Source organism: Terrapene carolina, unplaced genomic scaffold, assembly GCF_002925995.2.
Source record: "Terrapene carolina triunguis isolate 2854851 unplaced genomic scaffold, T_m_triunguis-2.0 Scaffold232, whole genome shotgun sequence".
Taxonomy (NCBI): domain Eukaryota; kingdom Metazoa; phylum Chordata; order Testudines; family Emydidae; genus Terrapene; species Terrapene triunguis.
Window position 1 is genome coordinate 4,936,385 of NW_020664583.1, and position 27,820 is coordinate 4,964,204.

At 38.8% G+C, this 27,820-nt stretch overlaps 1 protein-coding gene across 1 annotated transcript in view; it reads right to left on the minus strand.

Moving 5' to 3' along the window:
• Positions 1-4,554: 4,554 nt before the first annotated feature.
• IARS (isoleucyl-tRNA synthetase) overlaps positions 4,555-27,820 on the minus strand; it is a 220,978-nt gene continuing 197,712 nt past the window's right edge. Inside the window, exons 31-35 of the mRNA XM_024195652.2 lie at positions 27,210-27,321; positions 19,782-19,907; positions 13,756-13,899; positions 12,522-12,674; positions 4,555-5,609 (exon numbers count right to left, since the gene is read on the minus strand). Of these exons, the coding sequence (XP_024051420.1) occupies positions 5,527-5,609; positions 12,522-12,674; positions 13,756-13,899; positions 19,782-19,907; positions 27,210-27,321 (618 nt within the window). The 3' untranslated portion in view covers positions 4,555-5,526. The remainder of the gene's footprint in view (positions 5,610-12,521; positions 12,675-13,755; positions 13,900-19,781; positions 19,908-27,209; positions 27,322-27,820) is intronic.

A 27,820-nucleotide genomic window follows, 5' to 3' on the forward strand; every position in this document is an offset into this window, starting at 1 on the left:
GATCAGCTCTTGCAGATTGCTGAAAGGAACTTCTATTTCAGTGAGATGAGAAAGATGGGATGCTGTATTACTGTCATCAGTTAAAAAGTGAGAGAGAAAAGTCAGGGGATTGTTGCCAGGACTGGAAGATATAAACTCTTAAAGTAAGGACATGCTCAGCACTTGATACAGGCTTCTGCAGATGCCTCTTAGCATTACATCAAAATGGCCCAGGACCTAAATTATACAACAAAAGACAGTTAAGAGGGAAGTCAATTGAAGTACATAAATCCTAAAGAGTATCACATCAAGTCAAGCAAGTATTTTTAGCTTAATCTAGATGAAACAGCAAGACAGCAGGCACAAAAATGAAAGAAAAACTAATTTAAAAAAAGTAAGTAGGAAACTTTCCACATTTCATGAAAGCCCATGAGACAAGATCGCTGAAGAAATAATTAGAGAGTACCCTGGGGGAAATGATGACTAAAAATGGAAAGGGAAATAAAAAGAGTTCAACCCAAAGGGTCACTGCTTGTTCCCAATGATTTCTTACAGTAAGTTTTATAGATATGGGAACTTGATGAGCTAACACTGCAGCAGCCAAAAGTTGAACTTGTATACTAATCCTCATTTGTTAATTACACAACACTAATATGCATAAAAAAGGGAGGCCAAAGTAATCTGGGGACCTAGCAATCATGCTCAATAGTGCCATGTGAAAAAACTCTGGCTTAGTCCATTGTCTTATTCTTGCACTGACTACCTGCCCTGGGTGGATGGGTGGGTTCCACTGTGAACGATGACTGATCCTGACTGAACCACAGCACCAGCATTTAAGGTCAAAATCACCTGTAGCTGGAGAGACCACAATTTCTCTTCCATCCAATCACAGCTCTGGAGGAGGATAGGATACAGATATGAGAACATGGCTGAGCCACTAAAAGGACTAGTAGGGAAGGACGCAATAAACAGAGAGAAAGGGAAGAATACGTGGGTGATACAATGGAGAAAAATAAAGAGAGAGAAAGGGGGGAGAAGATAGGGAATACTATTATATTTATGGCACTGTGCAAATTAAGACACTAGTCCTGGAAAAAGAACCACATGGGTGGAGCCCTGCACCCATGCAAAGCCCACCCACAGTTCTCTTTGGAAGATCAGTACTTTAAAAAAGCTCAATGAGAGCAAATTATTTGAGGAAATTGCAGCTTTAACTTTGGTTCTTTTCAGCACAGCCCTTCTTTTATATTTAAGCACAACCTTTATATGGAGAAAAACAGCAGAGTGCAGTGAAGGAGTTATGCAGGCAACTTATCTAAAGGCAAAACTCAAATTGTTAGTTGAATATGCTCCTTGACATGGAGAACAGACTTGCACTTGCTTGAAAGATGATCCGTTGTGCCATGCTGCCACTTGAAACAAGAGACACTCAGACTTTCAGTGATCCCAATTAGCATAGTGACGGAAACTAGATGTACTGTCTCATGCCATTCGAAGGGTGATAACATTTACTTCAAACACATATTTGGGAATACATAATGCATTATACTAAAGGGAAAAAATAAGACTAGGTAACACTATGTTAAGGCAAACCAAAAGCTGGGAGGGGGAAAAGTAATTTTCACTTTAAACACAACAAAACAAGACAGAGGGAAACAGCTCTCCAGCATATCTCCCTACCAATGCAGGATTTAGCTTCTTCTAGTAATTTGTCTTGTCCAGTTTTAATTAAATTAATGGAGATTTCCTATCTCATAGAACTAGAAGGGACCTTGAAAGGTCATCGAGTCCAGCCCCCTGCCTTCACTAGCAGGACCAACTACTGATTTTGCCCCAGATCCCTAGGTGGCCCCCTCAAGGATTGAACTCACAACCCTGGGTTTAGCAGGCCAATGCTCAAGCCACTGAGCTATCTCCCCCCCAAGTGTCTGAATCAAAGCTTACAGAAGTCAAAAGAAAGAGTCCATTGAGGGGTATTTCTACAAGTTCTCATTGAGGAATTGTTCTGTAGCATAATATATCTCTGTCAAGACATTTTCCCAATATTCAACCCATATTTCTTATTTAAATTTCATCTAGTTGTACGTAATTTGCCTTGTACCATTTGTGAACTTCCAGGTACACAGCAATTTCTATATTGGATCAGACAAATGGCCCACCTCCTCCAGTTCGGTCTCTGACAGTGAGCAGCATCAAATTCTTTAGAGAAAGCAACAAGAAACCCCATAGCAGGCAATTATGTAATAACTTGCCATGGGGAAATTTCTTCCTCACCCCAATTAGTGGTTTGTTTACACCCTGAATGATGAGGGTTTATATCCCTTATGAAAATAGAACCAAAGAAATCAATTTTTGCTCATCACTGCATTGCCTTCAGTTTGTCAATATCTTTCTGTTAATCATGTGTCCAAAAAAAAAAAAAAAAAAACCAGTTAAATTCCAGGTTCAGTTACACCAACGTTGTATTGTGTTGCCTCTACATAAGCAGTCCAAAATTGCCTTGTCCTTTTTGTCAAATTTTAGACTACCAACTCTTAGGTCAGGAACGTTTTCTTATGTCTGTACAGCACATTGAGATGCTACTGGAAACACAGTAACTATTACCTTCTTACATCTAACACTGTCCACTTCTCTCAGAGTAACTGCTTTCCTGCTTCTTCCCTCTCTCATAGATCTGGATTTTAGATTATTTTTCCAGATGGTAGGTTGCATTATTCTATGTTCAGTCTCATTTTTATTACTTCCTGTCTATGTTTAGGGCTATTTGTTTCATTTCTCTCTTCTCAAGCATATTTGCAATGCCTCCCACTTTAGTGCCACCTGAAAATGCAATTAATATACACAAATACTGGCACTGCTCAGAGTCTCTGCCTTCTTGGACCATCTTCTCTAACCAATTCTGGTCAGACTCTGCTCCTGAGGACCCATGGAGGCTCCTCTTCTTGATTTGTAGCCTAACATCAGGGACTTATTGCTGTGTTCCAGTCCTGATTTGGGCACTATTAAGCAAAGCAGTTGCTCTCTCTCTCTAGCTCAGTAAACTTGTCTGTAAACAGGCCCAATACATCATGCAGGAGCACTGAACATGATCAGGTAATATTTGTACAGCAATTTGATAACAAAGTGCAAATATTACTATTAATGTGAGAAAAAAATCCAATGATGTTCCAGAACCTCCCTCCCAATTTGTCCTCACTAATGGAGAAATTGCTTTCCTGTGCCTCACAGGAAAGGAGGTGGGAGCGGGGAAGCATTAAGGGTGAGTTTTTTCTAGAAGTGCTCTCCCATTGAAGTCAATGAGAGTTCTTCTTTGACTTCAATGGAAGCACATATTGAGATGCACATTCAGAGAGGGTTGTCATTACTAACTTAGCTTTCAGCTAGTGCTGTGACAGTCAGTCAGGGTACATGCTTTCTGCAGTAAACATTCTTGTAAAAATATGTAATAGACACATGCAGATGATTCATGTGTTAATACAAACACGTCAACATTCCTCCTTCATCCCTACAGAGTAAATAACTTACCCAAACTATTTATCGCCAAATATATTCTTTTTTTTTATTGGAGTATCAACAAGCATTACTTTTAACAGTGTAACATAGGTTCTGTACTTTTGCAAATAGCCTTTGTAGTGAAGACTGGTATTTAATGAAGGGGAAAGCAGCTGTTTTATTTTCATCTGCAGAATATACCAGCTGCTTATCTAGGAAGCCTATTTTGGCTACATTTTACTGGATACAATTGGGAGATCATCAGACTTAGCCCATAGAAGGTATTCCTTTGCTGCAGGGTGGATTGCATTTTTGGCATGAAGCAGCATTGTGCATACTTTGAGAAAGGGTAAAGATTCTGAGAGATTTTGACTTTTTTCTACTGGTAACTCAGATTCTGACTTCAGTTCATATCCCAGGTTTTTTTAAGAGATGTGCAGGACGTAGCCATCCATCATCCACTAATAAGATTTGTGTGACTAAATCCCAAGCAACTCTAAGATGCAGATAATTGTGTTCTCTGTTTCAATATCCTCATTAAAATGGATTTCTCGTCTCATTATTAAGATTTTTATTTCAGTTTTTACTCTGCTTTTATTTACTTTCTGTAAACATGCAAAGCAAAGTCATTAGCTGTAGATCAACAGTTTCATCTTCACAGAAAGTATAATCCCGAACACATTATTTCAAGTGCAAGGACAGATGGCAATAGATGAAGCCTTATTTGATTTTCATGTGACTAAATCAAGAGATAAGCATGGTTTACGGGAAAATAACTTGGCACTGTCCAATACTTCTAGAACTGTGCATTCCCAGTATTTCAGGAGATACAGATTTTCAGAAAGGGCTTCATCACACTACAGGCAAATACACGTATGTAGCTACATGCTAGAAACTTGCTCCACTTCAAGTGAACTGTGTATCTCACTGAAGAACAGTAAGCAAGCATAATAAAAGTGATATTTATATTTGATATTGTGAAAAACACCATTCAATTTTGTTTTATATCTACATTTAGCATAAAGATGAGAAAGCAATGGAGCATAAGGATGTAGAGCAATGGAGAGGTATTTTTTAACTAATATAAGATGTCTTTTGCTATAATCATTCCTGTTTCCAATTTACTTAGCTGTCTTCAAAAACTAAGAGAGGTAAAACAGTGAAGGTAACTTTTATGCCAGTGTTTCATAGTGAGTACAGACTCCAATACCATATCACATCTCTAAAAGGAACCTGTATCAAATCAAGTGTCAATTTGATAAGATCAAATAGTCTGATTTATTTGTTCTCTTCCCTCTTTGGACCCTAGGAAAGTTCATGAATTAAGGGTTTTAGTCGTTTGGGTTATCAAGCAGAATACTGTAAACAAAACTAAAAACAAGAATGTTTTGCAAATTGTACAACCTAACCATCCATAACATCCACTTAGACAAACTGTACAAGTTTCATGTTTTCTTTAGATTTTGCTGATCCCAAAGGAAACAAAGTACAATCTTCTTTAAGGATGTAGGGAAGTGAATTACCACCCAATTAGGAAAACACTGTTTTGGAGATAAAGAAAATTTATTGTTCCAAAGTATGGAAATTAGGAAGTATTTTCATCAACACCACACTTCATTAAAACCCAACTAGTGTGAATGCACAGAACTGGGTAACTCTTCCCTAATTAGTTTCAAAGCTGTAACAACACACCCTTGGAGACACGGCTTAGAAAATTGAAGATGGCCTCTGCATAAAGAACAGGCAGAGAACGGCATCACTGAGGTATGAGTCCATTTCTTTCAGGTAAATTACTGCATAGATATCTAGGCTTAAGATCTGACTTTACTCTGAATAGCCTTTATAGTATCTTATAATAACAACGAAAATACATTGTATTTGAAACTGAAAGCAGCATATTACACATGCACTGGTAGAAAACATCATCGGTGTACAATTGCTGATGTTGAAAATACAGTACACAACTTGGATGTTCATTAAAAAGCATACTAATCAGAATCAGATCTCTCTTCTGTGGGAAAAGTCTACGTGGGCTTATTAATAAAAATGGAATCCTCAGCATTCAGCTGTTGTTGGTATAACATGAACATACAGAGTCTTCGTATTTAGGGTCTTCATGGAGGTGTCCTTTGTAATCTCTGAACAAAAGGCAAGAGAAAAGATGGAACAGAATTAGCAATCTCTATACAACAGAACACTGTCAACACTCTTATTTCCATATTCTGAAATAATAATCCAGTTCTCTTTATCTCAGCCAAAATGATGCTTGGACAGGAAATCCTCAGCTGAAATCAGAGCCTGTCATGATAATGCAATAAAGTCAAAGGGGAGATCAGCATACATTAAGCTTGCCACTCATCAACATTTTCAAGGTACTAGTATGATTTCAACAAAGCTAACATGCAGTTTAAGATTGAAGGACACACACATCCCAAAATATGTTCTGGGACAAAGCCCTCAGCAGTTTCAAGGCCTCATAGTGTTATGTGGATGATGACGACGACAACAGGAAGAAGAAGATGTTACATTGCAATAATATGAGATCAGGAGTCCACTATGAAAAAGTTACAGTACAACATGATGTAATTGTAGGATTCCTTAAATGTTACCAAAGTCCACATTTTCTATTTCTTCTTAGTCTCTCATCACTTATGTGCTAGAACTGTGTAGCTCAAAAGCTTGTCTCTTTCACCAACAGAAGTTGGGCCAGTAAAAGATATTAACTCATCGACCACGACTCTCAGACTTTGGTACACAAATGCTTCTCTCCATCTTATCTTTCTGCAGCATTAAAGATTCTGAACTGTGCTGGTTGTGGCATTCAGTGGAAGAACAAGAAAATCCTGACTCCCAAATCCATAGATACTAACGTAAACAGAGAGTGTTAGCATACTGGGCTGCATGTGAAGTACAGATTTTTCACTTCATCCTGATAGAAAATCACCTCTCCTGCTAGATGTCTTCCAAATAAAATTATTTGAGCAGCATAAAGTGTTCAAGGATATTTGGGAAGTTTTCAATAGACATAATACTCTGACAGGTGTTTACATTCATTCCTCCACATGGCTGCCTGCTCCAAGCAGCTTTAGCTGAGCTCAGTGCTACTAAGAACACAACATTCAGAGAAAGAGAAAAGGGGTGGGAGAAAACTAGGTGGAAAAAAAAAAATCTGTAGTCAGAGAGTGAAAGTGAGTCGTACGTGAGCACATTTAGATGTTTATTTTAGTCTCCTTCCATTAAATAATACCTGCTACATATTTAAAAACAAAGAGTTTAACAAATAATAGAAGAGTCAGTTATAAATACATGTGGCGAAGTATACCTAAATAAGGCATATGCTACAGGTACACTGTCTTCCATTTCCTTTTGTAAGATGAAGTGAAAACAAAAACAGCACAGAACAAAGAATGAAAATGTCATTTTATCTAACTCTCTGCACTTGAGAGGTGGATTAGTGTGACCAAAACTAAGAGAAAAAACAGTCTCATGGAAGTCTGATGGATTAATTTCTTCTGTGCCACCTTAGTAATAAAGGACACCCAGCTTTTGGCTCTGACTTCCCTGCTCTAAGCAATTTGTCCTGAATTGATACTCTCAGTAGTGTCCCGTCAGAGCCCACTTCGTTACAGCAGGACCGTTGTTTCTCTGTGGAGTTCTATAAAGCTCAGTGGGACTCTGCACAGGCAGAGGGCCTCTCTCGCAGGAGCATATAGGGAATGTATTGCAGCAGTGAAGTGAGGCCACATCTAGAGTCAAACGCACCACAACAATTCTCCTCAGCATAGGAGACAGCTGAGCTAAACAGCTTTCAATTCTGGAACATTAGAAGGAATGCCCACACTAAAAGCTGCAGCAATTTAATATTCTGAATGATTAAGAATATAATATACACTTAATATAAGTTACACGCAACAACTGGGCAAAATTACAGTGATGAAACCAGCTAGATTCATATTCTGTATTTTATACATGTTCAGCGTTCACTGTCCTGCTACCTGGATGAACATCAGTTTCTCTCAGTATCACAGGTACAACTCACCTGACTATTCAGTGGCTATTTTTACCTGTTTGAAAAAGAATTTAAGACCATTCTGATGTGAAAAAATAATATTGAGCCACCTGATTCAGGTATCAGAGGGGTAGCCGTGTTAGTCTGGATCTGTAAAAGCAGCAAAGAGTCCTGTGGCATCTTATAGACTAACAGACGTATTGGAGCATGAGCTTTCGTGGGTGACATGCATCCGACGAGGTGGGTATTCACCCATGAAAGCTCATGCTCCAATATGTCTGTTAGTCTATAAGGTGCCACAGGACTCTTCGCTGCTTTCACCTGATTCAGATTACTGTGACACCACACCCCATATGTATCTTCTGCAGCAGTACTTTTTTACACCGTTTTCATGAAGCATGGCATTACATGATGGCATGCCTAGAGAGTTAACATTTTGGAAGTTTTTTAGGACCAATTAAAAATGGTGTCAAAAAATATTAGTGCAGGGATGGTCCTCATTACCAAAGCTGACTGAAAACCACCAAACTTTTGCACTAGGTTGGTGGTTTCCATGAAAAACTAGGTGCACCAAATGAAATTAAGTGCCTTATTATGCACTCCCGGACGGACCATGACTCCACAACTAAATCAGAGCTGAGTTTTACACTTAAGGCAGGGATTATAGTAACAATTGCTAAAATAGATTAGTGTAGCGGTCTTGTTAAATATACACTTCTACCCCGATATAATGTGATCGGATATAACACGAATTCGGATATAACGTGGTAAAGCAGTGCTCTGGGGGGGCGGGGCTGTGCACTCTGGCGGATCAAAGCAAGTTCGATATAACGCGGTTTCACCTATAACGCGGTAAGATTTTTTAGCTCCCAAGGACAGAGTTATATCGAGATAGAGGTGTAATAATGTATTCCACACTGTGCTAGATTGGTCATTTAAATCTTCTTTCCAAACAATGTACATGGAATTCTAAGGATTATTTGGTGACGAATGTTCTACAGATAGGAGGACATGTTTCAAAATTCAATGGTAAGAAGTGCTTGTTATCAGAGAACAATAGGAGGATATATGTCACCAACAGAAATGATGCACCTGTGGAGAATAACTGCCTGGAAAAGGATGGAAATTAGTCTTAAAATCAATTCAGAGCTGCTCTTCCATTGTGGTGGCTTGCTATGGCCCAAGTGTAGGGGAGGGTTGGAGATAGCAGGCATATTACCTGACCTAAGGATAGGTCTTTCAGATAGCAGAATGGTAGAAGATCTTGCCAGATGTTTCACAAACATTGCCAAGCCTGTCAAATCTCTCTGCTGCATCTATGAAACAAGATTGCTTTATGCTCCTGTAAATACTAACTATGGTCTCTGAATTGATTTTAAGACTAATTTCCATCCTTTTCCAGGCAGTTATTCTCCACAGGTGCATCACTTCTGTTGGTGATTGTGGGGTTTTCGGTTTGTCTCTCTCACTTGGTCTACATCAAATGCGCTTCTTTTACAACTAAAATTTACTTTTTGCTTAGATAACTGCCCGGGGAGCTGAAAGTCAAACTGGATTCGTTCCTTCTCATGCATCACCATCAGTAATACAGGTGCCACAGGTCAAATTAGATGTGCACCTGGGTAACTATTAGCCTTCGAGGGGGGGAGCTTTTCTCAACACAATTAGTGGCACCAGAGCAACTAATATACCGATTCTGTTTTACCAGTGGTGACACACAGGAAGAAAAGAACCAAGCTCAACACTCGGAGCCCAGGATGACTCTGCAGGGCTGTCTTTAAAAAATGTTTTATTTGTAAATTGAGCCAGTTTTATATGGAATTAACAAGACAAATCATGGACCTGCATGATGCCATTTTTACAGTCTCTTTTCAGAGCAGACTTCCATTATAAGTATTTTAAACCCAAATTACAAAAGGTATAAGGTCAGGGCACTAATTCATTTCAGCAATTAACACTTCTTCCCCTCAATAGCTCCCTTACACCCTCCCCCCCCCAAAAAGATTCTCTCATTAAGAAAATAATTTAAAAGAATTATTCTGAAGCAGAGTAAAGCCAAATTCACTGCTAAGTCACTCAAATTGTGAACTTGGTCCCAAAGTTTTTTTTAAATTATTTTTGAACATGATTGATTATATAATACCTGCTTGAGATGGGTTTATTATCACCATCACATGGTTAAAGGTACACTGTAACCTTACTCTATGCATAACCTCATTAAGAAATAGTCAAAAAACTTCCCCTTTATTATTGTAATATAGTTTTAATTTGGAATATGAAATAAAAATACACTAGATAGGGCTTGTGTTCTAAACCAAATATATTTCAATTAGGATTTACTGTAACTGTTAACATTTAACTGTATACGGTAATCTTTTCCTAGCTCTGTTGAAATTCTAAGGTCTCAGATACTTTGCCCATCAGTGTAAACTGAAAGCCTTATTTAGGCAAAACTTACCATTCTAACATTTATTTCTGAGATTTTTTTCCAGGAGTTCCATAACGAAAAAATTATAAAAGAAACTGCATGCCCTCACTTCCTTTGACACAAAAACATTAAAAAAAAAAGTTTTTCAAGACTTTCAAAACGCAGTTCAGCCTGTGAGAAACAGTCCAACATCTGGCACCAGCAGTTTTACAATTCCAGCTGATATTTTATCAAGTTCTTTAACTATTTACCAATGAGTAAATTATTATTTTGTATTAGAAGTAGCCCTAAAGAGTTAATAAAAAAAATAGACTCTCCAAGACTATGAAATACCAGAGCTGCTGTTTGCCATTTCAAAGTTTTAAACATTTTCAGGAGTTGTGGCTATAATGATAGATGGATAAAAAGATGGTTAAAAAAATAAGTAAAATTGCAGAAATATGCATTTCCAATAGTTGTACTAAAAAATTTACAGAAGCCCCAAAATATAATTCACTCCAAAATAATTATTTTCTCTAAAAACATTTGCTAGATATTGATCTTGGCTCATTGTGGCAGATAATTTAATGTAATGATGTCATAAAAAAGAATTAGAGTAATATAACTCAATTTGTGTATTTATACTATAAAAAGTGTTGCCAAATCACTTCCTATATTACATCATATTAATAGGGAAAAGGAAAGTGAGAACTTGAATCGAGACAATAGAATTGTAACCATTACACACATAGTGTGTTAGCTACACAAATCAGCCTGTAAACCAAATGAAAGTACTATGCTTCTTGGGGCTCAGGTATGATTTAGAGAATATTCCAATCAGGGCTTTTAGCCTTTAAAGAAGAGTATTTACAGAAACTGCAGCACATTTTAAATTTACATGTTATGTAAAAATTATGGTTTATCCATCGATGGATGGTATGACTTTCCTTAACTTAATTTATACTTTATTTAACCTTAAGAGTAAATCTATCCATTTTCATTTGTGTAGGAATTATACTATAAAAATGTACTAGCTACTGTACTGGTATATTTTGCTGCAGAGAAAAAAAAAAGTCTAAAATCATTCCTCATTTTTTTCCTTCCAATACTGGATAACTGTACATTACATTGTTTTTCTCATTTATTTTACTATTTCAAGCCAGTATTTTCTCTGTGATAATTATTTGAGCAGCTACACTGATCATTCGTTGCACTGAGATCTTTCTGCCCTGCAATAACATTGAAAGAAACCAATGACAGATGAGGTTTTAACAATGAAGTGTAACATCAACTGCTGCCAAATGACAGCGTTCTCTCTAGTCAGCAAGATTTCATATACAGCTACATTTACACAAATTAAAACTGTGCAGGGTATATTCTGTTCTTATGTCTTCTGCAGTGCTTTAATGATGGTAATTTTCATTCCTCTATATTCATTAACATCAATCTGCAAATTATCTTTAGCATGAGTTCAAACTAGCATTGGACAGTTACAACATTTCACAACCATCTCACTTAAGAAAAGATCTTTTGGATAACCAGTATTTGTGGTTCACATGAAACAAGACCTAGTATGACCTTGTACTAAAGCCCATCATGTTCCTGATCCTGAATCTTGGCTCAGATGATAATTTTGGAGTGACTAGAACCCATCAAGTAGACAATTCTGGGGTTATGGTCTCCCCCAGAACAGATTCTGAAGTGCACAAATACAACCAAACACTTACCTCAATACAATGAAAGCATTCATAATATTTGAAGACTAGCAAATATTAACACTGAACACAGACTCAAATGGACTACTTTGAACATTAGTGTGAGCAACTCATAGATGAACTCAGTAGATGTGCTTCATGATTGTGAAAGCACAGGCTGGTGGAATTAAACTGGGTAATGCTGAATCAATTGTTCAAAATGAAAAATAACAGGTAAAAAAGTGTCACTTGCTCGGATTCCAATCTATGCAACAATTCTGAAATGCCTCCTCTGAGCCATACTGATATACTCCTTTCCTCCATTCCCTTTCGCCAAAAGAAAAAAATCAAGCCAGTCCTATAACAATGTGCAGTTTACTGCAGAACAGATTCTCAAAATCTGATCTGCTACTATTTAAATTATTTTTTTCCTCTAAGTAGAGACTTCTTTTTAAATTTACTCATCGCATCAGTACATACCTAACATTTTCATTACTGACTGACCTTTCAATTTCAACTGAAGAGGCTCCTAGAGAACTATTCTTAGCCATTTCAGCCAATGCATGTAACTGCACTACTCATGCAAAATTTTACTACATGAAAAGTACTCTCTGTTGGTATGTATATGATGTACTTTGGATGAAATAAATTTAACACTGATTAAATATAGGTTTGAGACCCCAGATCAGATGCACTCAAGTCTGATTAACACACTAAGGCCCCGATATTGCAAACACTTACATACTAATCTAAGGATTTTAAAAACTAAGTAGAAAACAATGAATTGTCAGGCAAGATAATTAGAAAGAAATGTAGACTGTAGGCAACTAAAATAATCCACTGGAATCCAATTAAAAGGATATGTCACTGTTGTTGAAGAGAAAAAACAAAGTACATAAGCAAAAAAATCCACAGTACACTCAGGCATTAAGTAACTTACCCTGTGTTTGTGCTTCATCTAGGAACAATTTTAGCCTCCTGCTCCTGAGACCAAACACTTTTGCTGTTTCATAGAGAAGACCTTGATATGTTAGTCCATTCTGACCAACTGGGTTTTCCATTAGAAGAGTTCCCACCACTCCTTTCAGACACTCTAAGGAAACAAATTGTGTATTATTGCAATCTGAGCGGAGGAAATTGCCTCATACTACACATTTGCATTTGTCTTGACCCATAAGCTTAGGACTTGTTCCTTCAACTCACCTGTTTCCTCAACAGCATTCCTTAATAGCATTCACTTCCCCATGTATAAGCTAAAATACAACAACAAATATCTATCACAGAGTCATCCCTGGAAAGTTGTCTTTTTGGGCTATAAATCCATAAGCACTGAACTCTGTGAGCACATCAACAAATGAAAGGAAATCACTAGCTCCCCTACAATGGGCAGGCCACAGTTGCTGAAGAGGGGTTATGGAAAACAAATATTTCAGTGTGACACAGGTGATCTACTCTTTCACAGAAGTACAGATCATAAATGCTCAAGGAAAAACACCAAATATATTGCTGATCATGGTCCTATTTTCTGCCCAGGGTCAGCCCACGCCGATTTCCAGTGACTTCAAAAGGAGTCCATGCAGGAATAAGGGCAGTTCTTTGCACAGAAACCAGGCCTAAAACAAACCCTTCACTGGAAAGGCAAGTCTTTTGGAGGCAAAGTAATGAGCGTACAATGGGATTAATGAACAAGAAACCAAATTATACACACATCTTGATCTCTAGATTGATAATGAAATAATTCCCCTAGTTCTTAAATCCGTGTATAAGCAGTGGTTTTGATTCCTGCATCATGCACTCAGTGATAATCCCATTACAAGAGAAGCTGGCCTTTTCAAGTCAATTTTAGGCTTGTAGCCTTTTAGAACAAGTTTTGCATATGCAAACCAATAGTTAGAAATAGGAGAACAATTCTGAAACTCATATTTAAATGCCAATAAGACCATCATCCCCTCTCTCAACTTATCTTTTCCCCTTTTTCAAAAGTGAGGAAAAACTAAAACTCAACTTCCACTTTGTACATTAGAAAGTTTCTATTATATGGGATACAATAAGTAGAACACACCAACTACCAACCCAAACATATGTATAGCTCTCAAGTGAACAGTGTTGTCCAAAACTTAAATTACAGCAGATAAAACCGGTAACTGAAATGAGAAATATCCTACATACCGTACCTTGTGGTTTTGCATTCACTAGCTGTAAGTTGATATACTGGCAGAGGAGGGTATCATGGGTATTCATCAAAGCAGGGGCTGACCCTGATGTCACATGAAGAGTCTTTCCACTGAGACTCAGTAAGTCAGTGTTGCTCAACAGTTCTGAAATGAAAAATGAAACCAGTCAGGCCATTACAGGCTAACTAACATCTAGCTTTCATCTGATTAACTGACAGAGTATTTCTAGCTACTGTTTCCATTACAGAAATGATTTCCTTTCTCAAGAGAGATATATTTCTTCATTCTGAAAAGCGTAAGTGAACTTGTGCAGTGAGTTAAGAGATACTTTGTATCATAAAACAAAGTATCTCATCTGCTATGGAAATTAGCATGTCAAGCATAATGGGCTCAGAATGCACAACAGCACTATAGTGCAAAAAACTTCGAAGATTGTATAAGAGGCTGGGAAGTTAAGATGATGTCACTTAGAAGTGCAGCCCTAGTACAGGAAAACCAGGAAACTCACTCACTCGGCAGGTCAACTTCTAGAATCATAACTATATATACACACACAATAAATAAAAATTTTGCTTGATAGTTTATAATAAGCCAGCAATGATTCCTTTGTACCAGCCATTTCCAAATCATCAAATTAAAACTTTAAAGTCTTTGCTTCTATCTCAATTTTGTTAGCTGAAGCATCATAGAACATGTTTTAGACAATGGTTTATTCAAGATATTTTTCTGATGCTCCAGGTGCCAATTAATGCAAAGGCAGTGGCTAATAAAATGATTTGATCGTGTATGAAGCCCTTGGCATTTGCATGTAATACCCAAAACAGAGTCAAAGAGCAACAACTAAAACGTTTACTTTCTCATGCCCCCTTTTTGAGAAGCACGTGGCCTGGCATCTCTCAGAGAGAGGTGACTCACATGTCACTCAAGCTTTTAACAAGCAAAGCTTGACTACGTGGAGACTCAGTGTGTAGCAAAGTTGGGCTGTGAATCAACAGTACACTAGCATGCCGTGCGTTGTTTCCATGTAGACAAGCCCATATACGTATCTATATAATAAGATTCCAGGAATGTCACTCTGAAGCCTAAAATGTCTATTGTGTCAGTGTGAAATGATGGAAGCAGCTACGAGCATGGCTGAGAACTCTCTTTGTGCAGAATATCACCAGGTTGAATTATCACTGCGTTTTCTTTTCTGCTACCCTCCAATTTTTTAGTTCTCAGCCATTTTGACTTAATGAATTACACTCATGCAGTGTACAGATACTGTAAGACAAGAATCTATGACATGCCAAGAGTCCTAAACTATTATGATATCAGAGATAACTGTAGAGTGAGGGTGGTGATTGGTTGAGCTAAGTTGCATGCAAAAGTTTCATGAGTTGTATGAGGAAGTCTTGCACAAACAGTGGATTACTTGGCCCAACTGTCACACCCATGCACCCTAAAGCCGCCCACATAAATCAACACAAACCTCCAAGACATAAATCAAACACAGCCACCCACACATGAACACAACCAGCAAAACAATGACCCTAAATATCACTCTGAAGCCCAGAATGTCTGCTGAATTGGTGTGAAGTGATGGAAACAGCCACAACAGCAGTTCTCAACCAGGGGTCTGACGTCACCTGGGAGGCCGCAATCAGGTTTCAGGGGGTCCGCCAAAATAAACCAGAGAGCAGGGCCAGCGTTAGACTCACGGGGGCCCAGGGAAGAAAGCTGAATCCCAAGCCCTGCTCCTCGGAGTTGAAGCCAAAGCCCAAGCAACCTAGCTTCACGGGGCCCACTGTGGCATGGGGCCCTGGGCAGTTGCTCTGCTTGCTACCCCCTAATGCCAGCCCTGGCTTTTAATCTAGTGAAAAACAGTGGCACAGGTGGGCCATGGAATTTTTATTGCATGTTGGGGGGGAGGGGGAGAGTGAGGGGAGGGGCTCAGAAAAAAAAAAAAAAAAAAGGAGAACCCTTGAGCTACAAGCATGGTTGTGAACTCTTTTTGCTTAGAACATCACCAGGTTCAAACATCACTGGGCTTCATGGTCTGTTACTATCCAATTATTTAAAGTTCTCAGCCATTTTTGGCTTTAAAATATCATATATAACTTTAAAATTACACCTATGAGACAGCATGGGCTTTCAGCTACTCACAGTAAATATCTAAGCTTATGGGTATAACACTTGGAACAAAAAAGTATTTTCCCAACTAAGCCACTAACTGAAAAACCAAAGATTTTAAGATACTAAAACATCCTGACACTGGTAAAATGAGACCATAGAAGGGATAAATAATTTAGAACACTAAGTCAGTGGACTTCACTAAAGCTGATATGGCTAAGTTTTCCCTTCAAAATGCTGAATCAGACAATGACAAACCTTACCAATGACCCTCACCACTTGGTGATGACACAGCACCTTCAGCTGTATTCCTCTTGGTTAATATGTTCCAACAAGTGTATTGCTTCTGTCGGCTCATTTCATTTCATTTTAATGTGGAACTAATGGTATGGTACATCTTACTCCAAAGATCAGGGGGAATATTTGATGCAACAGCAAGTATATAAGGAAACAAAATATTCCACAAGATCATTAGGCAATAAAGAAATGCACAAAATTCCCTGGTTTCTCATGAAACTGGCAGATTTCAGGAATAAAGGGCCAGATAAAAGCTAAACTTAAATTTTATGTTCGCATATTCCAGCAAACTGAATGCTGAAGGGGATGTGTTTACATGTGTATGTGTCTGCTGTCTCTAGAGGGTTAACAGTTATTTTTCAAACAAAGCAGAAAAAAAAAATCAAGTCACTAATGCACAATACTTAGTGAAAAGAATTTATAACGTAGAGAGACCTAGCAGCAGTTATTTTTAAGCTGCATGAAGCTAGAGCAGCTGTGCCTAGCACTGCCATGCACTAAACTCATGATTACTATGTATTAATTATATAGCACCTTCAATGTGCAAGGTGTTTTACAGAACAAGTAAGAGACATGGCCCAAGGAGCTCACAGTAATACTGGATAGCTGGAATAATCCAACTAGGAGGTGGACAAGCATGAGTGACAGAAACTGTGATTTATCTTTCAAGTAACTCTAGTATTTTGCATCACAGGGCCATTGCCATGTCAACACAGAGACAACTCTCCATCTGCAACATTGTCACCATTTCCTTTTTTTTTTTTTCCTTCAGTCTTTCAGAGTAGACAGAATCCAATATTGTCACATACTTGTGAAAAAGTGTGAAAAATCACAAACCGTCATTGTACATCAATATTAAAGCTTTTAAAAAACCTTCAGTTCAGCCTGAGAGCTGAGGTTTGTAGTAGGAAAGCACAGCCACTCAACTGGGACTGGCAGTAAGATGGACTTCCCAAAACCACAGTCCTTCTCATTCTAGGCCAAACCACCCCCCAAGGGGCAAAAATTTAGCCTATCCACAACTGCACAATGTGTACATTTTATCTTAACTGTTAAAAAAAATACTTTTCATTTTAAATGGCTGTCAGCTTCATTCTGCTGAGGCCCTTTGTCCCAGACACCACAGGAAGAAAGACTAGATATCAAGAATGTGATTTAACTAGACCACAGCTTCATTAAGGAACACATCTGAGAATTATCCAGCAATAACTTGTCCAGTTCAGGTCATCCTTTCTTTGTAACCTATTCCATCTGGTTGAAGGCTGCTATTAGCCCTCACCCTCCTCGATCCCATTATTGTCCTGGGGCCCCACCACCCTCGCCTCATACAAGGGTTAAGTGTCTGGGGAAGAGAGGGCTGTGTCCTTGCTGTACAAGACATAAGGTGCCCCAACCCCATTCCCCACCTTCTTTAGGAGATACCAGACCCATCACTGAACAATCACCTTAATTGGACTCCTGTCAAGTAGCAACAAAATTAATTTTACAGTCTAACCTACCCACCATGTCCCTGAAGGGAAGGCAAGAAAACCCACCCTATCCAGACCAATCTGGCAGTGAGGGAAAAATTCCTTCCTAACTCCAAAAAGGCAGTTAGCACGATGCCCAGAGCAATGCCACAAAACCCAGCCCTACCTTAATATCGTGGAGAGATGGGGAGAGGGTATCTTCCCTGAGCAGAATGGTACCCTTGGACAAGGGGAAGGGCTTATAAATCCTCCCCTTGGGAGCAAACAGAATGCTGCACCCTTCTGTCCAACCAATCAGCCACAGAGCCCCCCTCCTCAAGCCCAGAGGCAGGCACAATCCTTGAAGGAGCCAAGGGTTTTCCTTCCTCTGCTGACCCAGACAAAGCCCGCACAACCACCTCAGACTATAGGATGTGAAGCGGGGGGGAAGGGCATTCTGGTAAACTATGGTTCTACCGACTACTTATCTCTACAACTTCACACCAGACTACTTTGATTTTGTTCTAGTTCCAAATACACCACATTGCTGCTATTTGGAAAATTATTTTAAGGAAAGGTTTTCTTCCACAGCCAACTTTATTTTAGATGGTCTTGTTAAGCAATCCTGAACAGCAGAGTACTCTTTTCATATGGTAGAAATATTCCACTTGGTTCTGTGCAACCAACCGCTTTAAGCATTCTGGCTATTAACAAGCTGAATAAGGCAAATGGAGTGTGTCAGATAGAGAGGCTCAGTGTGGGTACCCCAAAGACATTCTACTAAAGACATGAAGATAAAAATATTTTTTCAGGGAATGAGAAACAGGAAAGGCAAAAATGTAAGAAAAAAAAATGGTGGGGATACAGGTCTAAGGCAAGTTACTGGTCCAGTGATGTAATGTATGGGTACAAACTTCTGCTCCTAATAGCCCTGTAGGAATTTTAAGGCAACTGTTCATACTTTCCATTCACAATGATCAAATTATTACCTCCATCTCCCCCTTGTATTTTAAAGCTACAAAATAAGCTTTCCATAACCATTGACCTCTGTCAATTTTGCAAACACTGTCTTCAGGTTTCCTTTATATCCACGCCTGTTGAACCTTGAATAGTCTAATTTGTAGAATCCATATTAACTTTAAATGCTTCAGTTTTTAAAACTCTCTAGAGCAATACTACTCAAGGTGACATGTCTATAAAGAACTCACTAATATACTATAAAAATAAATTTCCAATTCTTGCTAATCAAAGTTTTTACTTTGCTGCAGCCACTTCTTTTCTCTTTTTTGATTTATTCACTGAGTGGTTTGGTTACTTAGGGTCTTTACACTACCAGCCAATCAATTGTCCCTTAATTCTAATACAACAGAATACAAAATGTAATCTTATCATAAAACAGAATCTTGATCTCAGAGACAAGAAAATAAAGCTAGTTTGTTTGCTAAGGTATCATGGTCACGAATTGCAACATTTTTCAGTGTTTAGTTTCTGTTGTATCAGTCACTTTATCTCTGTTATGCTTGCTAAATTATGTGTGCTCTGTACATAACCCATAAAGTGCACTTTACATTTTCATTTGTTTACAGAGTCTGAACACAAATTCAATCCTACAAAAATATTTTCAAAATAAACTGTTCTCTAACAGAAGAAGTCTGGAGATCTTCAAACTGCTCTGCTGTAAAATACAAAAGTATGGCAACAGCAAAGAATCTGACTAAAAAGGAAAATCAGTTTGTACTCAATTTAAGTTCTAACTCCATCTATTAGTGTATTTGCAAAATCATGCAACTATATTTCATGGCAGCTTGCCAACGATGAAAATGCTTTCTGAAATAGATGAAATTTCATCCTAATGAGAACTGAAAAAGAAATACAAATTGGAAATGGATAGCATAACAAAAGTGATGAACACCATTTAACAGGAACTTTTAAAACCATTTAGATTGTTTATAACTGTAAACTATCTATAAACACATTCTCATATGCTTAGTAAAAATCAGCCCTAGAATACTGGGCATACTTCCCAGGAGCTCTTTTTTAGAAACTTCATACACACAATCTGAGAAGATGATACAATAAATGATACAAGCTGCCAATGACATTCTTTGAAAATCAACTGAATTGCTACTGTATGCACTTCCTCAGCTTTCATCCTCAAACACCATGTACCTGATTTTCCATTGAAAACTGACAGCTTTGAATTTTTAAGGCCAAAAATGCAGGACACAGCATCTACAAGTTTAGTATAGTTTAATTTATTATCTCCTTTTGGATTTTCCAACAGCAACACACCATCTAAAAATAAAAACAAAAATGAAGAATTAAAATGTAATTTAAGAAATGAGTTTGTATGTTGCAATGATGAACTACTTAGAATTGGTTTGCTATATTATGTAAAACCAAAACTGATTATAGTGAATGAAAAAAATGTCTCTCACATTTCTTTATCCCAGGAATATGAACTATGGGTCTCCTCTTTTCTTAAATTAAGCCCATTATAAAGAGGGGAAAAAAACCCTGTTTCTGGATAGGTTTAGTTAAAAGAAATCTAATCTCCATTGAAGAATTTGTGTGGGTGTCTTTCAGTAGCTTTAATCAACTGCAATAATCCTATACATTTTGACAGAAATTTAAATCTTAAAAGGAAGCAAATATTTATGCATGATGCCATCTTATTAACAAAATAACAGTACAGAGACATACTTATTTGTATGCGATGTAGACAATTTGGGTATTTCTTGAAAAATGTAAATACAAATGTGCTCCTTTGCTACATCAAAATCCTGTGTGTAAATGTTTTATATTGTATTGGATAAATCAATATACAACCCAAAAATATACATTGAATGTATATTAAATGCAATATGCACTCATTAAAATCTAGCACATGCAGGAGATTGGTTTGCATATTAATCTACCAGGGAGATGTACATGCATGCAAATTAAATAAAGAGACTATAATCAAATCAAATCAAATCAATTATTTATGTATATATTCAATGATGGCATGGAGCATTATATTTGAAATTAAGTGAAAGTAACTGATGTGCCAAATGCAGGAGTGGTTTACAATTAACTGGCAGCTTGATCACTCTTCTAAGCACATAGAGGGTAAAGTCCTAAATAGTGATGCTCTATAGACATACGGTATTTTGCCCTGTATACAGACACTGTTTTATGCTACAGATTTCTATTAAGAAAGTGTCAACATGAATACAGTAAAAGTTAAATCGGTGTTCCATCACAAATTTAGAATTTAAGTTCAATTAAAACACAAAAGACCCTCTCAGAGACCTTTAAAGGGAGATTTAAGCTATCACCTCAAAATACTGCCATCATTTCAAAAACAAAATAGTTCAATACCCAAAATCCAATTATTTTCAGTATCTTATGGGAGCTGCAATATCCCAGCTGGCATTTTGGGTATGCTCCTCTCAGGATGAATCTCTGTGTCCCTTGGAGACTGACAGCATATTTGAACTCAGAAAAATCTTATACACTTTAAAGAACGGAAGTCTTCAAAAACAATGTTTAATCTTGTATTGGATTTATTAGTGTACTTCCCTATCAGGCATCAGTCAAGTGAGTACCACAGCTTAGGTTATGGAACATATATTTCACTGCTATGGGTGATATCACTGAATAAAACCAAATCTGAGCCCTAGAACGCCACCAGATAGTTGTGAATGCATTATTTCCAGGGCTGTCAATTAATCACAGTTAACTCAAGCAATTAACTCAAAACAAAATTAACTGGATTAAAAAAATTAATTGTGATTAATTGCAGTTTTAATCACACTGTTAAACAACAACAGAATACCAATTGAAATTTATAATAAATATTTTAGATATTTTTCTACATTTTAAAATATATTGATTTCAATCAGGGCCGGCTCCAGGCACCAGCATAACAAGCAGGTGCTTGGGGCGGCCAAGGGAGAGGGGCGGCACCTGCGGCAATTCAGGGGTGGCAGGTCCCTCACTCCCTCTAGGAGCGAAGGACCTGCCGCTGAACTGCCGCCGCTGATCACGGCTTTTTTTTTTTTTTTCTCAATCCCCGGCCCCGACCGGGTTCGTGTTTTTTTTTTTTTTTGGCTTGGGGTGGCAAAAATGCTGGAGCCGGCCCTGATTTCAATTACAACACAGAATACAAAGTGTACAGTGCTCCCTTTATATTATTTTTATCACAAATAATTGCACCGTTAAAAAGATCAACAAAAATAGGTTTCAGAGTAGCAGCCGTGTTAGTCTGTATCCGCAAAAAGAACAGGAGTACTTGTGGCACCTTAGAGACTAACAAATTTATTTGAGCATAAGCTTTCGTGGGCTAAAACCCACTTCATCGGATGCATGCAGTGGAAAATACAGTAGGAAGATTTTTTTTATTATATATATATATGGTGCTGTGTGTGTGTATATATATATATATATATATATATATATATGTGGACAGAGTTGGCAGAACTAGCCGTCACCTTCAGCCCCCAACTAAAACCTCTCCAGTGCATCATTATGGATATACAACCTATCTGAAGGACGATCCATCACTCTCACAGATCTTGGGAAACAGGTCAGTCCTTGCTTACAGACAGCCCCCAATCCTGAAGCAAATACTCACCAGCAACCACACACCACACAACAAAAACACTAACCCAGGAACCTATCCTTGCAACACACCCCGTTGCCAACCCTGTCCACATATCTATTCAGGGGACACCATCACAGGACCTAATCACATCAGCCACGCTATCAGAGGCTCGTTCACCTGCACATCTACCAATCTGATATATGCCATCATGTGCCAGCAATGCCCCTCTGCCATGTACATTGGCCAGACTGGACAGTCTCTATGTAAAAGAATAAATAGACACAAATCAGACGTCAAGAATTATAACATTCAAAAACCAGTTGGAGAACACTTCAATCTCCCTGGTCACTCGATTACAGACCTAAAAGTCGCAATATTACAACAACAAAACTTCAAAAACAGACTCCAACGAGAGACTGCTGAATTGGAATTGATTTGCAAATTGGACACCATTAAATTAGACTTGAATAAAGACTGGGAGTGGATGGGTCATTACAAAAAGTAAAACTATTTCCCCATGTTTATTTTTCCCCCCTACGGTTCCTCACACCACCTTGTCAACTGCTGGAAATAGGCCATTTTGATTACCACTACAAAAAGTATTTTTTTCTCTCCTGCGGATAATAACTCACCTTAACTGATCACTCTCGTTATAGTGTGTATGGTAACACCCATTGTTCATGTTCTCTGTGTGTATATAATCTTCCTACTGTATTTTCCACTGCATGCATCCGATGAAGTGGGTTTTAGCCCACGAAAGCTTAGGCTCAAATAAATTTGTTAGTCTCTAAGGTGCCACAAGTACTCCTGTTCTTTTAACAAAAATAGTATTTTTCAATTCACCTCATACAAGTACTGTAGTGCAATCTCTTTATTGTTAAAGTGCAACTTACAAATGTACAAATTTTTTTTTACATAACCGCACTCAAAAACAAAACAATGTAAAACATCAGCTCCTGCAAGTACATTCAGTCCTACTTCTTGTTCAGCTATTCACTAAAACAAACAAGTTTGTTTATATTTATGGAACATAATCCTGCCCCCTTCTTATTTACGTCACCTGAAAGTGAGCACAGCTGTTCGTGTGGCACTTTTGTAACCGGCTCTAACATTACACTCCATATTCTTCATAGAAATATTGTTATGATATGAATATGGCATAACTAAGATATGTTTTATGCAAGATGGGTCAGGTGAAGTATCATTAGAAAGGTTATGATTTACTGAATGTGATTAACCAATTTGTATGCATGTATCATTTCTGTATCTGAAGTTAGAAATATTGACTATGTAACAATTACAACTGTGTGTGTACTTGGGGAACGCCCACCAGACAATATGCAATCAGCCTGGATGGGCCATTAGGAAGGACAACAGGACTTTGAAGATACTAATCTCTCTCCCTCCTGAGACGTTTCTTGGGATGCTGCTTTGACACTGCAGGGTCATGTGATCATGTCACCTGGTACTGGATACTATCTTAAAATGCTGGTATTTTTCCACAGGATGGGAAACAAAGAATTCCTGACATATGCAAATCCTATTTAAGGCTGGAGAGTGAGTTAATCTTGGCTCTTCTCCACTGCCTCCCTGCCCAGGAAGAAAGGCTGCTGAAAACATCAGAAGAAACAAAGGAACTAAGATGAGGGGGGCCAGGGGCTGAGCCCAGGTGAGAAAGGTCAGCCTGTAAAAGGAATCCCTGGAGATTTACGCTGCAAGCAGTGCAGTTTACCTTCAAGAAACTCTGCAACCTGCATCAAACAACATTTAGGGTGAGACTTTACTATTTGTAGCCAAATTTCTTTAATGTATTAAGCCTAGTTTGCATGTCTTGTTTTATTTGCTCAATAATCTGCTTTGTCCTGTTTGCTATCCCTTATAATCACTTAAAATTTACCTTTTGTAGTTAATGAACTTGTTGGGTTTTTTTTTGTTTATTCTAAACCCAGTTTTTGCAATTCATAATTGGGGGGCGGGGGGAAGGGGCAAAAAGCTGTGCATATCTTCCTCCACATTGAGGGAGTGGCGAATTTCATGAGCTTACGCTGTATATATCTCTATACAATACAAGACAATATAATTTTGGGTTTACACTCCAGAGGGTGTGTGCACCAGCGTGCTGGGCAATTCCCTGAACTGAGTCTTCCCACACAGAGCTGATTGCAGACTCTGTGTGATTCTACAGCTGGGTGTGTCCCTACCTGTGTGTATGCTGGAAGGGAGCTTGAGAGCCTGTCACAGCAGCACAGAGTAAGGGGAACCCAGGCTAGTGGGACAGGCAGGCTCAGTGGGACCCCAGCATATCAGGTGGCACTCTGGAAGGGTGGGGTCCAACCCATCACACCAGCATTGCAAGGTATTTTCATGCCAAATATACTAAACATTCGTATGCCCCTTCATGCTTTGACCACTATTCCAGAGGACATGCTTCCAGCTGATGATGCTTGTTAAAAAAAAAAAAAAAAGAGTTAAATTTGTGACTGAATTCCTTGAGGGAGAATTGTATGTCTCCAGCTCTGTGGTTTTGCCAGGATCTGGAAATGGGTGACAGTAGATGGATTACTTGATGATTACCTATTCTGTTCATTCCCTCTGAAGCACCTGGCATTGGCCACTGCTGGAAGACAGGATACAGGGCTAGATGGACCTTTGGTCTGACCCAGTATGGCCATTCTTATGGCTTTATCTGCATTCTGCCATATATTTCCCCTGCCGCCACCATCTGGGAACTGCGGGATACCCCCGCCAGTGGCGGTGGCAGGGAGCTGCGGGGTATCCCTACCACCTGCGGGGGCTTGGAGCTCCAGGGGCCGCCAGAGTTGCCGGGGGTACCACAACTCCCTGCCACAGCAGGCAGTGGGAAACCCTGCAGCTCCCAACCACCACAGGCTGAAGTCACGGAGGCCACTGGAAGTCACCGATTCCGTGACTTCCGCGACCTCTATGACTAAATTGCAGCCTTAAGCATAAGTAACCATCCTTTCGAGTATGTGTTAGGGTGGATCCCACCGTAGGTGACTCACAAAGAGTATCCCCTCAAGACAGTGGGAATGAGGAGTTCCAGCTGCATCAGTCAAATAGGAATTGTAGTCCTGCTCTCCTGAGAGTTTGACCTATCAACTAAATCCAAGGCACTATGTTAGACAAAGGTCCAGTGGGTTACTCCACATCAACGCTTTGCAGATTTCTCATACTGTATTATTACATTTCTGAAGCAGGCGGAGGATGCCACTAGAGGGAGCCTGGATGTTCTGGGTGAAAGCCAACTCCAATCAACAGGTGACACAGTGAGATACATCACATTATCCATTTTGAAAGTTGCTGTGATGAGATGGCCTGACCTTCAGAATGCCCAGCTATAGCTGGAAATAGACACTGCAACAGTCTGAATAGATTGCTCCTATTAATGTCACAAAGCAAAGTCCTGGACACAACTAGTGCAGGCAACTTTTCTCCTGGTGAAGAGTGTGGTTTCAGGAAAAAGATAGGTTGATTGATTGGTTTAATTGGAAGTCTGAAACTACTTTGGGAATGAATTTCAGGTCAGATTTTAGTACCCTTTTGTCTCTTTGAAATGTTGTATAGGGGGTTCAGTCACAAGCATCTGAAGCTCAATCACTCCTGGCCAAAGTGACCAGCATGAGGAAGACCGTCTTCAGAGTCAGCACAATGATATAAGGAACATTGTGAAAGAGGTTCAGAAGGAGGCTCTATGAACCTCAGGATGACTATGCTGAAGTTCTTGGCAGAAGTAGGTTCTCTGATCTGTGGGTAAGTATGTAACAGCCTTTTGAGGAACTTTGTCATCATCGGATGAGAAAAGACAGAGCATGACTGTATCAGAGGATGTCAAGGTGAAATTGCTGCAAGTTGGACCTTAGAAGTGAAATACCAATCTCTTAAGTGCAACAGGTAGTCAAAGATCTGTGGTATTGAGGTCTGAATCAGAGTCAGACCATGTTGGGCTATCCATATTGAAAACCACTCACATTGAGATGATTAAGTCTTTCTGGTTAAATATTTCCTGCTCTCTGTCAGGATTTCCTGGACCTGCAGGGAGCAGTCCTTGTCTATGGTACCAGCCAACTGTCATGCCCTCATGTCTGAGTGGAGTATCTGGCTGTGGTGTTGGGAGATCTGGTCTCAACAGTCCAGGAGCTGGATCCGTGCTTGAATGGACATCTGCAGTAGGTCAAACAGTCGAAACTGCCTTAGTAAGTATGGAGCTACGAGAATGTGGCTGTCTCTCTTCTGATTTGGGAAATCATCCTGGGAATCTATTCAGAGTCAATGTTTGCTGCTGAACTGGATCAGCTAGTTTCCATCACCTGCTGGTTGTTCTTCTCCTTAGGCAAGAGCTTGCTGCTCCCTGACTCTGCAGGCTCTTTCAGGCACAGGCCACCTGCTACACCCCCATTCTTGTTTTAATTTAGCATCCAATCCTGCAATATATTTATCAACAAGCATAACGCTTACTTCTGAGTAGTTCGTTTGGATATTCAGAGCACTATGTGCTACACACTGTAGTAAAATGATTTCTGGGTTGGATACTTAGGTTGTCAACTCTTTCAGCAGGGCACTATCCCTTTTGTAAAACATTATGTGCATGTCGTTTCAGAGTGGTAGCTGTGTGAGTCTGTAGCAGCAAAAACAACGAGGAGTCTTTGTGGCACCTTAAAATTTGTTAGTCTCTAAGGTGCCACAAGGACTCTTTGTTGTTTGTGCATGTAGTGTTATATACATAAATTAAAAAGCACTATACACACTATTTTTTTTCACCCAGTTGAGTATCATCTCTCATTTAAAGACTTAGTTATAACAGTGAAAGTTAGATTTCCTCAATAATCCTTTATCAAATACTATTTACAACTACTATGTAAAGGAAGTCAGCAACACCTTGTGCACATAACCTCTTCGTTCTGTTATCTATCATATTATTCCTTAATCCATCTTATGTGGTGATGGCTCTGAAACATTAAATATGTCTAGTTAAAACAAAAATCTCCTACCTTGCTCTGTACCATTAATACAGATGTTGAGATTGACATAAGCACAGGCTGGGTCAACACGATGATGTAAGCCTCCTCTGACAAGTGTGATTTCTAGTTCTGACCCCTTCAGCTAAAACAAAACAAAAACAAGAGTATTTTTACTTCAATAGTACTCTATTAAGATAGAAAACAAAAACAAAACATATGCCTCAAAATAAGCACACATTAGGACATTTCTATGGATCATTATATTAAAAAATAATTACATGAGAATTATTGGTAAATTCTATAGCGTTCTCTCTCTGAGGATCTGAGAGAGTGTTGTGAATATGAATAAATTCACCCTTACTACGCCTATGAGATAAAGAAGGCGGGGGGGGGGGGGGGGGAAGAGAACTGGAGCACAGAGAGCTAGAACACCCTAATTTTCTGAAATGCTGTGGTCCACAAATCCCACTGAAGTCAATGGGAACCGCAAGTGCTCGAACACCTTTGAAAATGAAATCATAAATGATTTGCCTAAGGTCAAACAACAAGACAGAGGCAGAGCTGAGAAAAACTTCCATCTCCTGAATTTCAGTCCCATGTCCAAACCACAAGCCTACACCTAACCCCACTTTCCACCTTGT